This window comes from Delphinapterus leucas, chromosome 8 (genome assembly GCF_059928025.1).
Source record: "Delphinapterus leucas isolate spDelLeu-1000000601 "Yukka" chromosome 8, BTC_Dleu_Yukka2, whole genome shotgun sequence".
Taxonomy (NCBI): Eukaryota; Metazoa; Chordata; class Mammalia; order Artiodactyla; family Monodontidae; genus Delphinapterus; species Delphinapterus leucas.
In genome coordinates, this window is record NC_143136.1 from 34,393,839 (window position 1) to 34,408,944 (window position 15,106).

Consider the following 15,106-nt stretch of genomic DNA (forward strand, 5'->3'; position numbering starts at 1 on the left):
GCCATTGTATTATTCTTGCCATGCCTTTTATATTTACATATGTTTACATAATTATTTTTGCTTTAAACAATTATAAGTTAAATACATTATGAGAATAAAAGGCTTATATATTTCCACACAGATTTACCATTTCTGTCACTCTTTATTTCTTTTTGTAGATTGAACTTTCCATCTTATATCCCTTTTGCCTGAAGAACTTCAACATTTCTTGGAATATAGGTCAGCTGGCAATACTAGTCAAAGTCTTTTGCTTGTCTGAAAAGTCTTTATTTCACCATTTTTAAAAGGTGTTTTCACTGGTGCAGAATTCTAAGTTGACTTTTTTATACACTTTAATGACATTCCATTGTCATCTACCTTGCACTGCTTCTGATGAGATCATTTTTGTCTTTGTTCCCTCAAATGTAATGTGTCTTTTTTTCTCTCTCTGCTTTTAAGATTTTCTCTTTGGGTTTCTTTGTGTTTATCCTGCTTAGAGTCACTGAACTTCATTGAAATATGGATTTATAGTTTTGATTAAATTTGGAAGATTTTGACTGTTATTTCTTCAAATATCCTTGCTGCTCCCTCTTCTCTCCTCTTCTGTGACTCCAGTTGCATGTGTGTTAGTTAGACTGATTGTTTTTGTGATACAAGTCACTGATGCTCTGGTTTTTTTCCTAATCTTTTTTCACTTTCGTTTCCATTGCTATGCCTTCAAGTCTACTGTTCTTTTCTTCTGGATAGTATCTAATATGTTAATGTTATCCAGTGAATTTTTAAATTTAGATATTGTACTCTAGTTCTATTTGAATTTTATAAATATAGGAATACGTTCTGTTTCTCTTTTCATCAAATTCATGTTTTCCTTTTAAATCTTTGAGCATATTAATAATGGCTATTTCGAAATTGCTGTTTACCACGTTTATCATCTTTGTCTTTACTCGGCTTGTTTCTATTGGTTTATTTTCCAACTGGTAATGGGTTACGAATTGCTTATTCTTTGAATATCTAGTAATTTTTTATCAAATGCTGAATATTTTGAATGTTATGTTGTTTGATGTTTGAATTTTCTTGTCTTATTTGAAAAACTGTTATTATTTTGGCAGGTCCTCAAGTTACTTGCTGATAATATAAGTTCTTTTTTTTTTTTTTTTTTTGTGGTACGCGGGCCTCTCACTGTTGTAGCCTCTCCCATTGCGGAGCACAGGCTCCGGATGCGCAGGCTCAGCGGCCATGACTCATGGGCCCAGCCGCTCTGTGGCATGTGGGATCCTCCCGGACCGGGGCACAAACCCGTGTCCCCTGCATCGGCAGGAGGACTCTCAACCACTGCGCCACCAGGGAGGCCCGATATCGGTTCTTTTGAGGCTTGTTTTTAATCTTTGCTATCTAAGTCTCTATATCACAAGACCATACTCTAGTATGCCTTATTCTGCATTAATTTAACCCTACTACCAGTAGGCATGACACTTCTAGGATCTTTTGATTGTCCTAACTGTTCATGAGGTTTTTCTACTTTGGCTAGATGAAATTCAGGCCTTTCTTCGCTTTGTGTAGGAGAGTAACTTAATAAAGATATGAAGATGTAGAGGAAAATATGAGTGGAATGAGGACAGACCACTTTTGAGGCCATATTCAAGAGAAACAAGAGGAGGCCTTGAACCTAAAGGCAGGCAATGTGGCTAGAAAGAAGTGAGCATAAGGAAGGGACATTTGGAGGATAAAAATATTAAGACTGGACAATCAGGAAAGCAATAAATAGTACATTATCAAAAATATGTGGGCTTCCCTGGTGGCGCAGTGGTTGAGAATCTGCCTGCTAATGCAGGGGACACGGGTTCGAGCCCTGGTCTGGGAGGATCCCACATGGCGCGGAGCAACTAGGCCCGTGAGCCACAACTACTGAGCCTGCGCGTCTGGAGCCTGTGCTCCGCAACAAGAGAGGCCACGATAGTGAGAGGCCCATGCACCGCGATGAAGAGTGGCCCCCGCTTGCCACAACTAGAGAAAGCCCTCACACAGAAACGAAGACCCAACACAGCAAAAATAAATTAAGTAATTAATAAACTCCTACCCCCAACATCTTCTTTTGAAATATATATATGTATATATATATATATGTATATATGGGAGCAAATAGGATTTGCTCCTAAGGATGTTATTTGAATCTACTAAACCTTGATTGTGTACTCACTTTTAAAATTATTTTTTTTGAAGTAGGGAATTGGTAATCTTGAATTTTCACAGATTTTTATTATTACTTATTAAAAGAAAATTTCTAGGGAATAGTAGTTCTTTTAAATGAATGTTACTTTTTTCTTCATTTTCATTATACCCTTGAATGCCTAAGAGTCTGTTTTTAGCTCTGCATGTATTTATAGTCAACTTCTCTTCCTGCAGATTTATAATGACAATCTGTATGTGATATATTTGTGGCAGGAAAAATTTGAATAGTCGCATAGAATTCATAGTAATACTATTTGGATGTATTTTCAGAGCTCTTATTTAAGAGATCTGCTAAGGGTTGAGAGGAGCTTCTTTAGATCCATATTTAACGTTTTAAATGTACCTCATCTCTGTGATTATATACCTCATCTTTGTGGTTATGAAGCCACTGCTTGTCCTTCTGGGTGAATAGGATTGTCTGGTATTGCCAGTCTCCTTGTACTTGATTTGATTAATGTCAGCCTCCTCATTGTTAAGATCAAGTAGTTGAAATTTACTCTTTTAAGGTATGTTTTCTTAAAATGAACTTTGTTGTTCTTTGCCAGAGTTAGAACATGTTTCTTTATGCCACCCCCAAAGGAAATACCAGATCTCTTTTAAAAATGAGAGGGTTGATATGACATCCTGTATTTTCTCTATTTTAAGCTGTAGTATTTTAAGCATATTAAAAGAGATAACTTTTTTTTTTTTATTGTAAACTGCTAAATTTGGGAGGTGTTAAATGATGGGCAGCATTTGGAATAAGAAGCCAGGAGCAAACACATGAAGGTGGAAAAGTCCAAGAGTGTTCAGAGAAGTATAAGCAGGGGGAGTTAGAGGTGTGCAAGTGAGCGAGTAGTGATGTGAAAGGTATTCAAGACTTTAAATGTATCACATTTTCAGTAAGTTAATTTTTTTTATATCTAGCTTCTGTGAGAATGTAGTAAAATGTAATTTTTCCAGATTTTGAAGAATCCTACCACAGAGTTCAATTCTGTTATTAAAGAACATGTAATTTTATTCCTTTTGAACTCCTTTTCTTCTGATTGTTTTGTGTTGCCTTTTTTCCCCGAAGCATATGTTATTTGAGATCAGATCTCTTGTAAGCAGCACTAAATATATTGATAAGGAAGAAATAAGAAATTTTAAACTTTAAAAACAAGTGTATTCCCTAAGCAATATATTTTTAGATAGGATACAGTTAAAATTCATGGTAGTATTTTTACTGTAGAAGTTCTCGTATTAAAGAAACCTAGAGAAAGGCCAACTGTAGTACCAGGATACAGTAATAAAAATCATCGGAGACATGGTATTGGCTAATGTTGCTTTGATTATCCTACTTTGACAAAACTAATTTCACCGATTTTTCTCTGTAGCCTAGAAAATTGAAATATATTGGATTCATTTACATGGAATCTCCTCTTTAGATGTGTGCTCCAATGAAGATCTCCCTGAAGTCGAGCTGGTGAGCCTGTTAGAAGAACAGCTACCCCAGTATAAGCTAAGAGTGGACTCTCTCTTTCTATATGAAAATCAAGACTGGACTCAGTCCCCACGCCAGCAGCGACATGGATCTGATGCCCTCTCTCCAGTCCTTGCTGAAGAGACTTTCCGTTATATGAGTGAGTATTTTAGAGTTTGTCCATTGAACTAAAGATCATGAATATCTTGGTGTTGACTTTTAAAACATTTGACATCCCTAGCCATTGTTCAGTTTGTACCTACTTTAACTTGAACTGATTTAACAACATGAAGAGATGATTCTAATTGTGTTATGTCTGAATGCAGAAAGTTTATCATTCTTAAGACTCTGAGTGTCCAGGGTTGCAAGCATACTCAGAGGTTTCCATTTCTCTAATCTTTTACTCGATACTTTCCTCCAACTGTGGAGAAAAGGGAACTTAAAAAAAAAAAAAAAAGTAGTGAAAGTATTTAAAATTTAATATCCCTTTATATTTCACAGCATTTATTATCCTAATACTTTAACATCTTGAGCCATCAGCTTTTTGACTCTAATCTACCCTACTAAACTGACATAGTCACGGGAACTTGTCAAGTCATTAAGAAACGGAGTTCTTGGATACATAAGTAGCTTTAATAATGCCGAGGAGAAATACGTGCACACTATATAGTAATCTTCATCATTTACTTAAGGATTCAGAGAATATTTCAGTGAGAAAGTAAGCCAAATTTGTCCTGAAAATAAGTCTGTTTTACACCACACTCTTTAAAAATGACAAAATTAAATAGGACACTTTTTTTTTATTTTTTGCGGTACGCGGGCCTCTCACTGTTGTGGCCTCTCCCGTTGCGGAGCGCAGGCTCAGCAGCCATGGCTCACGGGCCCAGCCGTTCCGCGGCATGTGGGATCTTCCTGGACTGAGGCATGAACCCGTGTCCCCTGCATCGGCAGGCGGACTCTCAGCCACTGCGCCACCAGGGAAGCCCCAGTAATCATTAACTTTTGATGGTACTTTCCTATAACCAGATTACTTACTGCTCAGAAAAAGAATTGTAAACATTGTTTAAACTTGAATTAGGAACTCAAATAGAACTGTATTTCTGTCCTCAACAATTCTTTTAATTAGCTGAATATTAAATTAAGGCCCTTAAGGTTTTCTTAACTTCATAGTTTGAGAAGTTACTTGCTTGAGATTTTCTAGAAAATGCTTTTTAAAAGGAACACTATTTTATTTCCATTTCCCTTTGTTCCCTGAGTTTTTAGATTTGTGAGAAAATTTCAAACTGAAATTTCATTGGGATAAATTTAGTTTGTCATTATTCTGATAAAGTGGCATAGAAAGTGCCCCTTAGTTTACATGTTCTTTGTCCTATATGCTGCTGGAGGGGACAGTGAGGGAGACTAGCTAGAAAGATGTCTTAGATCATGATTTAATGGAGTTACCTTTAGGATGAATTTTAAGTAAAAAGACTGGGAAATAAAAGGTAAACAGATTCTAAACTACTTGGTTTATAGGACTTTACATAAACAAACCATAGTGTTCAAGGGAGCAATTTAAAACTTGAGATTAATAGGATGTTCCAAGATCCATACTTCCAAGATCTGGAAAAGTGTCCTATTCCTTTCATCTAATGGTACTATTTTCACTTCAACAATTTGAAAATTAAACTACATATGATACACCTAATATCATGAAGCATAGAAGCTAGGCCCATCATCCGTTCACTGATACTTTATCTCTGTACTGTACTTTAATTTCACTGTTATTTTAAAGGTATCAATTCTTTGGGTTAACAGTTCACTCAAATATAAATAAACTTCATTATGAATTTCTATCTTATGAATGTAAAAGATAAGTGATTTACTTTGTTTAGCAAATGGACCAAGATTTTAAAATCATGGGGACTTCTCTGGTGGCACAGTGGTTAAGACTCCTCCTGCCAATGCAGGGGACAAGGGTTCGATCCCTGGTCCAGGAAGATCCCACATGCCATGGAGCAACTAAGCCCGTGCACCACAACTACTGAGCCCTCGTGCTGCAACTACTGAAGCCTGTGCACCTAGAGCCCGTGCTCTGCAACAAGAGAAGCCACCTCAATGAGGAGCCTGCACACCGCAACGAGGAGTAGCCCCCGCTCACCACAACTAGAGAAAGCCTGCGCACAGCAATGAAGATCCAACGCAGCCAAAAATAAATTTTTTAATTTTTTAAAAAAAAGAACTTAAAAGGCATGATACAAACCATTCTCTTACCCTTTTCCACAGTTTTCTGTCCCCTTGAGATGTCAAGATTTGTGGTTTAGAATAGTTACTACAGACCCTGGCAAGCCATCCTAGGGTTCAGCTCCCTGGTGCTGTTTCAGCCCCTTCTTATCCTGACTTACCTCACATGCCAGTAGATACTCATGCTCATTAAAATGAATTATAGCAGCTAATAAAAAGAGGCAGCACAGGCAGAGGCACTTTCTCTCTTATATAACACAAAGAAATTGAAAGAGCCATGAGAAGAAAATAAAGAAATTTGGAAGGAAACATGGGCAAGGTTTTGGGATGGGAACCTATCTCACATGAATAAAAGGACACTGGTTGTTCTTTGAAGCCCCTACCAAACCAGAACGAGATTGCTCTCAAGTGTTTTATTTTAAAAGTAAACAATGGGTGGGTCCAAAAAAGTAATTCTCTCCTAGTCCCTGCCTTACACAAAGTTTAAGATACTCAAAGAATGTTTTGCGTGCAGGGTTTTCTTAATTTTATTAAGAGAGAGCCCCACAGTGACATGGGGCAAGCAGTGCGATCAGATCACACTGTGACAGAAAGTACCATTTATTTGTTCGTGTGAAGGCTAAAAATAGAAACCTGATCTGCCCTTCAGGGTATTTTTTATTTGGGAGTAAGGGATCACCTGTACCACTTCCTCATGCATAAGAAAAAAGGAGGTGGTTATATAAGTTGTAATTAAGGCATCATTAATTACAAGTACCAAGTGATATTATATGTCATTAACGATGTGTAATAATTACACATCGTTAATGACATATAATATCACTTGGTACTTGCTAAAAACACAGATCCTTGTGCTACCATCCCAGATCTACTGATTCAGAAACTCTGGGGGTGGGGCCCGTCTGTTTTAACAAGTCCTCCTGATGGTACTGGTGCACACTCAGATTTGAGAACCACTGATCTGAAGCTTTGTCACCAAAGCCATATGGCCATTTCACAGTGACATTAATTGGAGAATTTAAGGAATTAGGGAGGGTGTAGAATTTTGCAAAGAAATAGATTGTAGAAATTATTACTTCTGGTTGATAGTTATACTTTTCCTCAACTCTGCCCTTGAAAATCATTAACCTGTACTGGCAAGAAAGGAAATACAACAGATAATGTTCAGGAAGCATTAACCATAAGTCAAGTTGTAGAGGTTAGCGGATTCATAATTCCTCGCAACCAGTTCCACAGAAGAATTAAGCCATATGCCCTAAGACATTTATTGTAGAATGAATTACCTTACCACCTCTACATTATGTACTAGGTAGGTATTATTTGTCAGAGAATTGAGAACATTGTCACTCAAAGCATTATCTATGGGGCTTAATTCTCACCTGGAACCCTGTTGAGAAAGGCTGTCCTAGACCGTATATACCACCAGCCTCCTTTTTGTTCTGCCTCAGTTCTTTTGAAGGCAGTTTTTTGTATTGCAGAAATGTTCTCTGTATTATAGTAGCAAGAACCACTTCTTTGGGGTTAAAACCTCAAGACCTGTCCGTAGTTATCAGGAGTTATTCTAGCTTTTACTCTGCCATGTGAAACTGTGTGTTTCGTTTTTGTTTTTTGTTGTCTTGCTTTTGTTTTTTGGTGTGGGAGGTTTGGAGAGTGATGAAAGATTAGAAGTCTTTTAAAAATTAGATAATTGGGGTAAAAACTCTAGACCTTGTAAAAGGACATATGAGAACTATTCAAGAACCATCTCATATAAATAACAGGATATCAAAATGGATTAACATTGGCATTTTCCATCCTGAAAATGATTGGGGGATGGTTGATGTGAAATTACGCAGATATAACATAGAGTAAGAATTAGTGAAGTGCTTATATATATCTCCCCATATTTTTTCAGGAATATTAGATTCTCCAAATATTAACCAAAAATGTTGAACATTAACTAACAACCTTCAGAAACCAAAAATGTTCTGTACAAATGTTTATTTTCTCCCTGATATATAATTTGTTCTTAGAGAGTTAGAAAGTTCATGTCTGGAAACAAACAAGGAGCACTGGTAATTTCTGTACCATTTAACATATTTTATTTTAACCTCTGAGAACTGAAGGAAAAATAGTATTTGATAGAATTATAATAAAGTCAGCCTGCTTGGCCCTGAATTCTTGGTTACAGAATTACAGTGAAGAATTAGTCTATCGCTTTGGAAGCATTTAATCACAATACTTAAATGCCAAGAGAATACTTAAGAGCTTTGCCCTGAGTACTTTTGGAATCATCCCAAGCAGCCTATCTTTATCAGGAGTATTGTGTTAGAGAAGAGAAGACAGAACTGATTAGGCTGCAGAGAGGAATCCTTTGTGTTACTCTATGCTTTGTGTTCCTCTATGAATTGAGCAACTCGGTGCAGTTGAGGTGGCCCAGCCTTTGGGGCTTGGTGGTCTATAGACTGTTTCACTTAAAACATAAGAATTGGAGAATTCTGGTTGCATTATCTAACTTCTTTGCCATAATAAATATTTAAGCATTTGAAAATTCATTTTTCCTTTTTGAAACCTCTTAACAAGAGCTGCTACTTTTTGATTGCAATGATAACATTTGTTCTTCATGGAAAATTAGCAAAAAACTGAACAGAAAACAACAGATCAACCATAACCCCTACTCAGAGATAACCACTATTAACATTTTGACTTATAGCCTTCCAGCGTCTCTTGTGTATAGACATGTATAGATATACTCACACGTTAAAAAGAAAAATGGGGCTCTCCTGGTGGCGCAGTGGTTGAGAGTCCGCCTGCCAATGCAAGGGACACGGGTTCATGCCCCGGTCCGGGAAGATCCCACATGCCACGGAGCAGCTAGGCCGGTGAGCCATGGCCGCTGAGCCTGCGCGTCCGGAGCCTGTGCTTCGCAATGGGAGAGGCCACAACAGTGAGAGGCTCGCGTACCGCAATAAATAAATAAATAAATAAAATGGTACGTATGTTGTTTTATAACTTGTGTTCACAGATAAATACTCTAATATTTCATCAGATAAAAGCCTTTTGATCTTGGTGGGACTGTGGTAGAAACAGCAACATGGTGCAAAGAGCCCATTTCCGACACTGAGAATGAGCAGACCCAAGTTTTTTCTTATGACTTTGTGAGACGGGAGTTGTTATCACGTCATTATTATATTGGCTTTGCCACTAATAGTTTGCTTTGCTGTCTTGGACATGTCACATAATTCCTCTTAGTCAAGGTTCCTTATATAAGAAAAAGAGATCATTAAACTAGGTAACTTCTTAAGGTTCAGCTTTAAATTGTCAGACTATGACAGATGGTAAGCATTTATGGGAAATATGTTTTAGTTTCTCCTCACTAAAACATATTTTATTCTAAACACTTCTGTATTACTGTGTCCTTCATTTTCTATTCCCCTTTCATCATGTGTGACTGGTATCTCACAGTGTTTTATTACATCCTTAATTTACTGGTTTGACTTCAGATTAAATTTGCCACTTCATCTTCAACTCTTATCAGTCGTATAATATAAGCCATGTCATGTATTTTTTAAATTAGTTGTATAAAAACTGTTTTTACCTGAGTCTCCAGGATTGCTGGTTCTTGCTTTGAGTGTTAACCCTGGATCAGTAGTTTTCATCCCTAGCTTCACGTCAGAACATCTGGCATATTTTACGTACTACCTGTGCCCTGGACTTCCTCCAAATGAATTAAATTAGAATCTGGAGTTGAGACCCACTGCCCTGCATTACTTTTGTTTTTGCAACCATTGGCTAGTTTTCTGTAGTTTAGAGTGTGGATATATTGACTTGATTTTTTTCCCGTGTATTATCGAGACAAGCAGTAGAAGAGACCACACGCTGTTAGTATCTGCCTTAATTTTTAATCCTTTGTTCCTGCTATGCTACCAAGTTAAACTGTGAAGATTCCTGGCCCAAAAGCCTATTTCCCTTATCCCTGAGGTTAAATTATAGTTTAATTTATACTAATAAGTAAAAATTCTCTACTTGTAAATAAAAATTCTTTTGGAGTAAAAATGTTTCTTTCTAGTGTTTTTGTTGTTGTTGTTTTTAGTTTTCTTATTTTCAATTTAAAACTTTTTCGGCTATCTCCTAACACTATCAGCCCAACACTTTGTTTTACTTTTAACTAGAAGTAAGACTATCATTAATAATTAAGCTCTGGGTAATTCCCAGTTTCATATTTTTTAATTTTTATTTTTTTATATTTATTTTATTTTTTTTGGTTGCGCCGGGTCTTAGTTGCAGCAGGCAGGCTCCTTAGTTGTGGCTCATGGGCTCCTTAGTTATGTCACATGTGCTCCTTAGTTGTGGCCAGCAGGCTCCTTAGTTGTGCATGCACATGGGATCTAGTTCCCTGACCAGGGATCGAACCTGCGTCCCCTACATTGGAAGGCAGATTCTTAACCACTGCGCCACCAGGCAAGTCCCAATTCCCAGTTTCATTTTAAGCAGTGGTGCTAAGAAGAAAAATTAAAAGCTCAGATTAGAGTAAAACCTATCTAATGGAGTCTTTTGAGCAGGCTTAACTGTTAAGATGGGACTAAAGAAGTATAGATGACTTAAATCATAGTTTCTGCTGCCAACTCAGTGTATTATTTATAGAGAATTTTAAATCAGGGCTGTTTCATACATACCAGTTGTGTTTAAAGAGTATAGCTGTAAATAGTTACATGATACTTAACAGTTTACTAAATACTACTTAGTAGATTATCATATTTGAACCTCCTAATGACCTTGTGAGAGCTTATCAGCTTCATATTATAAATGTGGAATCTGAATCTTAGAATGGGTAAGTGACTTGTTCAAGCTCACTCAAATATGTGAATTCAACTTTTCTGCTTCAAACCTCTGATTTTTCACACTTCAAGGCAAACTAATTTTAAAAGCAGTCTAAGTCAAACACAAGTCTGTTTCATGTAATGTACTCCAAAGTCAAAAGATCCCTCTTTTATTATGCATCATTACCATCATTACCTTTATTATGCATCATTACCTTATTGCTTATTGTGATTGTGGAATCATCAGGATCATATCTGTTCTTTTCTTTGGAGCTAAATTAGTCAAGTGCAGTTCCTGAATTTATGGAGTGCCAGAAATAATGAGTTTGAGTTATGCAAGGAATACTGTAGTATACAGTTTAGTTTATAGCAAAGGCCTACATATGATGAAGCTTATCATAAAGGAAAAGGATTTTTAATTAAGCTAAAAAGTGTTATGGTTCATAATAGAATTACAAGAAGTCCTACAAGTCCTATTCCTTGTCTATTGATATTAGCTCACATGACAGGTGATAATAGATGTTCGAGATAATCACAACAGAATTCTAATTAAATTCCTTTATACATAACTCCTCGTGAACTCGCCCCTCAATAACTTTAATTTAGATTAGGATGTAAAACAATTGGTGGTTCAGTTCATTCTCCAGTCTCACATTCTCTAGTGTGAGTGAACCAAAGTTCCAATCTTTTTTTAAAATTAATTAATTAATTAAATAAAATTTATTTATTTTATAAAATAAATAAAATTTATTTATAAATAAATTTTGGCTGCATTGGGTCTTCAATGCTGCGCACGGGCTTCCTCTAGTTGTGGCGAGCGGGGGCTACTCTTCACTGTGGCACACAGGCTTCTCACTGCGGTGGCTTCTCTTGTTGCAGAGCATGGGCTCTAGGCGCACGGGCTTTAGTAGTTGTGGCACACGGGCTTAATTGCTCTGCGGCATGTGGGATCTTCCTGGACCAGAGCTCGAACCCATGTACCCTGCATTGGCAGGTGGATTCTAAACCACTGCGTTACCAGGGGAGTCCCCAAAGCTCCAGTCTTACCAAGGGAAGAGGAGACAGTCAGGAGGTAGCTGCCTTGTGATCATTTGATACTTTCTTAATTTATTGTATGATGTACATTTTGTTTCTAGTAATTGGTCTATTTCCTGAGTGTCTAACACATGAAATATTTCTTTCCCTTTTCTTTTTTCACCAATTTTTTTATTCTGAATGGCTTTTTGTAAAAGCCCGGGTTGTTTGTTGTGTTGTTATCTTTCAATTCTTATGACTGTTTAAAACTTTGTGTTATTTCTATATCCTATAAACTGTTGTTTTTAACTATCTTAGTTCTAGGCACAGACAGGGTGGAGCAGATGACCAAAACTTACAATGACATCGACATGGTTACACATCTCCTGGCAGAGGTAGGAATATGTCTTTTTTTTCTCCAGTACAAAAAGCTGAAACTTGAAGATCATTTAGAATCTATCAAATTTGCATATCAATGAAAAATGATGATGTCTTTGCTGTAGGTTGTTCTGTATAAGGTTGTTACAGGTAGAACAACTGGCATACCAACTGGCATTCCAAAGAAGATGGCTCCTGAAGTTTATTGTTATGAAATTGTAGAGGGCTTAATTTTTTGTTATTGTGTTATAGTGGTGCTGGCTGGCTTCTCTGTCCTAGAAAAGCAATCTTTTAAAAAAAATTTTTTTTAAGTAAATCCTTGGTGTCACTCACCCTGAAAACAGAGCTGCCCATTCAAGAAGCAGCTCCATTGCAAATCAACACCAATAGTTTGAAGTATCTTCCCTTTTCTACTTTTATTCAGGCTATTATTTGAGCTCACTTTGTCCATGACATTTTTAGTATGTATAGTATATCTCTTCGAAGTGGCGGTCAAGAGGTCTCTCCCTATGCTTCAGTTTCAGTTGATCTGATGGAAATTTCAGTCTTTCTCTTTGAAGTACCCTTCTCCCCATATGCCCCCCTAACCCCCAGCAGCTCCCCAGAATGATTTTGTGTATGCCACTTAGCCTATGTTGAAAATGAGGTAAGTGGGCCTTGAAAATTTGGAGATAATCCATCCACCTGTTTTCATGTTGCTGTGGACCAAAAAAATAGAAGCATAATTTTATTTACAGTGATTAATGTAAGTGGAACCCATTCTCATATACTATAAGACACTCAGATGTATATTGATAGTTTTCCACCTTACAGAATACAATCCTCACCACCACCATGTCGAGGATTCCTATGCCTTGCTAAGTATCACCATCTACCCAGAAAGAGTAACTTTGCCTTGCTTGACTTTTCTGTAGGCTTTCCTGCATCATTACCACCAATTTCTTCAGACTCCCTTCTTTTCTACACTCTAAGAAGAACTCTATAGCCTCAAAATGTCCAGTCTATTATATCCCCTATTTTATTTCACATCATGATTCTTATACCAGTTGACAATAGGGCTCTTGATTATGCTTTCCTCTAAGTCTCTGGCTCTGAATGCATATAAGCTTTGCCCTAATTGGAACTGTATTCAACCTGCCTACTGTATCATTACCATGCTTAATAGACAAATGCATTCAACAAATATTTATTTGGCTTTTACTGTGTGTCAGGCCCTGTCCCCATTTTTAAAGACTATATTGATTTTGTAAGTCCCTAAAGTCATAAGTTGAAAAGTTGGGTTGCTCTATCCTAATTAATGGGGTGATCAGTAAACCTCACTTGATATCAAGAAATGCCCTCTTGCATTTATAACTGTGGTGGTCATCCATTTGACTAATGTATACTAAACATCATTTGTGTGTCAGGCCCTGTATTCATTTGTAATATCTGGGCATTAAAATGGATCTTGATGCTTTCTAGGACATTGCTTTTGAGTTTAGCAAAAATGACTGCAGAATTTTAAACTACCACTTAATTTTGTTTGTACTCAAAAGATGTGTTTTGGTATTTTAACAGAGAGATCGTGATCTGGAGCTAGCTGCTCGAATTGGACAAGCTCTCTTAAAGCGGAACCATGCCTTGTCTGAGCACAATGAAGCCCTCGAGGAGCAACTGGGACAAGCCTTTGATCAAGTAAGTCTTGGATCAAGTATTTGCAGCATGAAGCAATTAGGTCTTGGGAAATGGAGAATTTATTTTCCTGGGTGTCCCTGAAGTGATGACAATAGTATCCATTAAACTAACCAGTAGAGAAATGAAGTGTTATTGTACAGAGGAGTACTCATGTGACTCTACCTTAGTCAATATAAAAGCTTGTATTCAGTTCCTACAGTACTTGTGGCATCCTGCTTAGATTCTAACACTTTATCCTTACTCCTTTCTATAGACTTTTTGTGTGATCTTATCTTAAATTTATTTTTTAAAAATGTACCCCCAAATAATAGATACCCAAAGGAAGTATCTTTATTCAGAAACCCAAACAAAAGGAGAAAAGAAAAGGAAAAGAAATTTTTGAAACTATATTTATCCCATAGCAATAAATATTTTTAGTGAGAACTGATTTATTATTAATTTGAATGGTTACATTTTAAATCTTCCATAATTTGTTATTATCTGGTTTCATTTATATTTTATAAATCATCATGTTTAATAACATTCAAGTCTTTGTGTTAAAAGTACTTATTCCCTAGAACTAAAGTTGGGAAGTCATGTATAGTTATGCAGCTTAAAAAATACAAACCTTTAGGATGAGAATTTGAAGTAAGGTTCTATTCTGATATTTGAAGTTTCTTCCATTTTGTTTTGTTTTGAATTGTGAATGTATCATCTTATGTGAAATTTTCCTTCTATATTCCCATTATATAGAATATGGAAATTGGCTTTTCTTTTCACCTAGTATAGAAAAAGCTGTATTTGTTGAGTTAATGCTCTAAAATTATAGCTTAGGAAGTATCTGAGGTTTGTTACTCTCTTTGTAGCCCTTGTTACTTTAGTCGGTAAAACCTAACAGCTGATTTTATGACTTTGTTGTATGGTGAGAAACAATTGCTCCGTGAATTAGAAGCTATATTACTTGTAAATAATGCAAAATAAAGACCATCTTGTAAATCAAACCCTTTTGATGTACAGGTTAATCAACTGCAGCACGAGCTGTCCAAGAAAGATGAGTTACTTCGAGTTGTCTCCATTGCTTCTGAAGAGAGTGAAACTGATTCCAGCTGCTCTACACCTCTTCGCTTCAATGAGTCCTTTAGCTTATCTCAAGGTTTGCTGCAGTTGGACATGCTGCAAGAAAAGCTCAAGGAACTGGAAGAAGAGAATATGGTTCTTCGATCCAAGGTACAGTCAACTTAATTCTCACTCTCCTTTACCTTAAAGGCTATAAGGTTTAGGTCCAGGTAGTATTAAGGTGAAATATGGCATAACTAAGGACTTGCTATTGACATTGCAGTGGGGGGGGGCGGTGACAGCCAAGGCACAGGTGCTTGCCCTCCATTGTTAA

At 36.7% G+C, this 15,106-nt stretch overlaps 1 protein-coding gene across 3 annotated transcripts in view; it reads left to right on the forward strand.

The window, feature by feature from the left end:
• The window catches only part of TRAK2 (trafficking kinesin protein 2), a 63,641-nt gene that overhangs the window by 27,241 nt on the left and 21,294 nt on the right, over positions 1–15,106 (forward strand). For all 3 annotated transcript variants that reach the window (XM_022567407.3, XM_089916502.1, XM_022567406.3), the window contains 4 exons: positions 3,615–3,809; positions 12,004–12,080; positions 13,621–13,737; positions 14,734–14,943. In XM_022567407.3, coding sequence (XP_022423115.2) covers positions 3,615–3,809; positions 12,004–12,080; positions 13,621–13,737; positions 14,734–14,943 — 599 coding nt within the window. The remainder of the gene's footprint in view (positions 1–3,614; positions 3,810–12,003; positions 12,081–13,620; positions 13,738–14,733; positions 14,944–15,106) is intronic.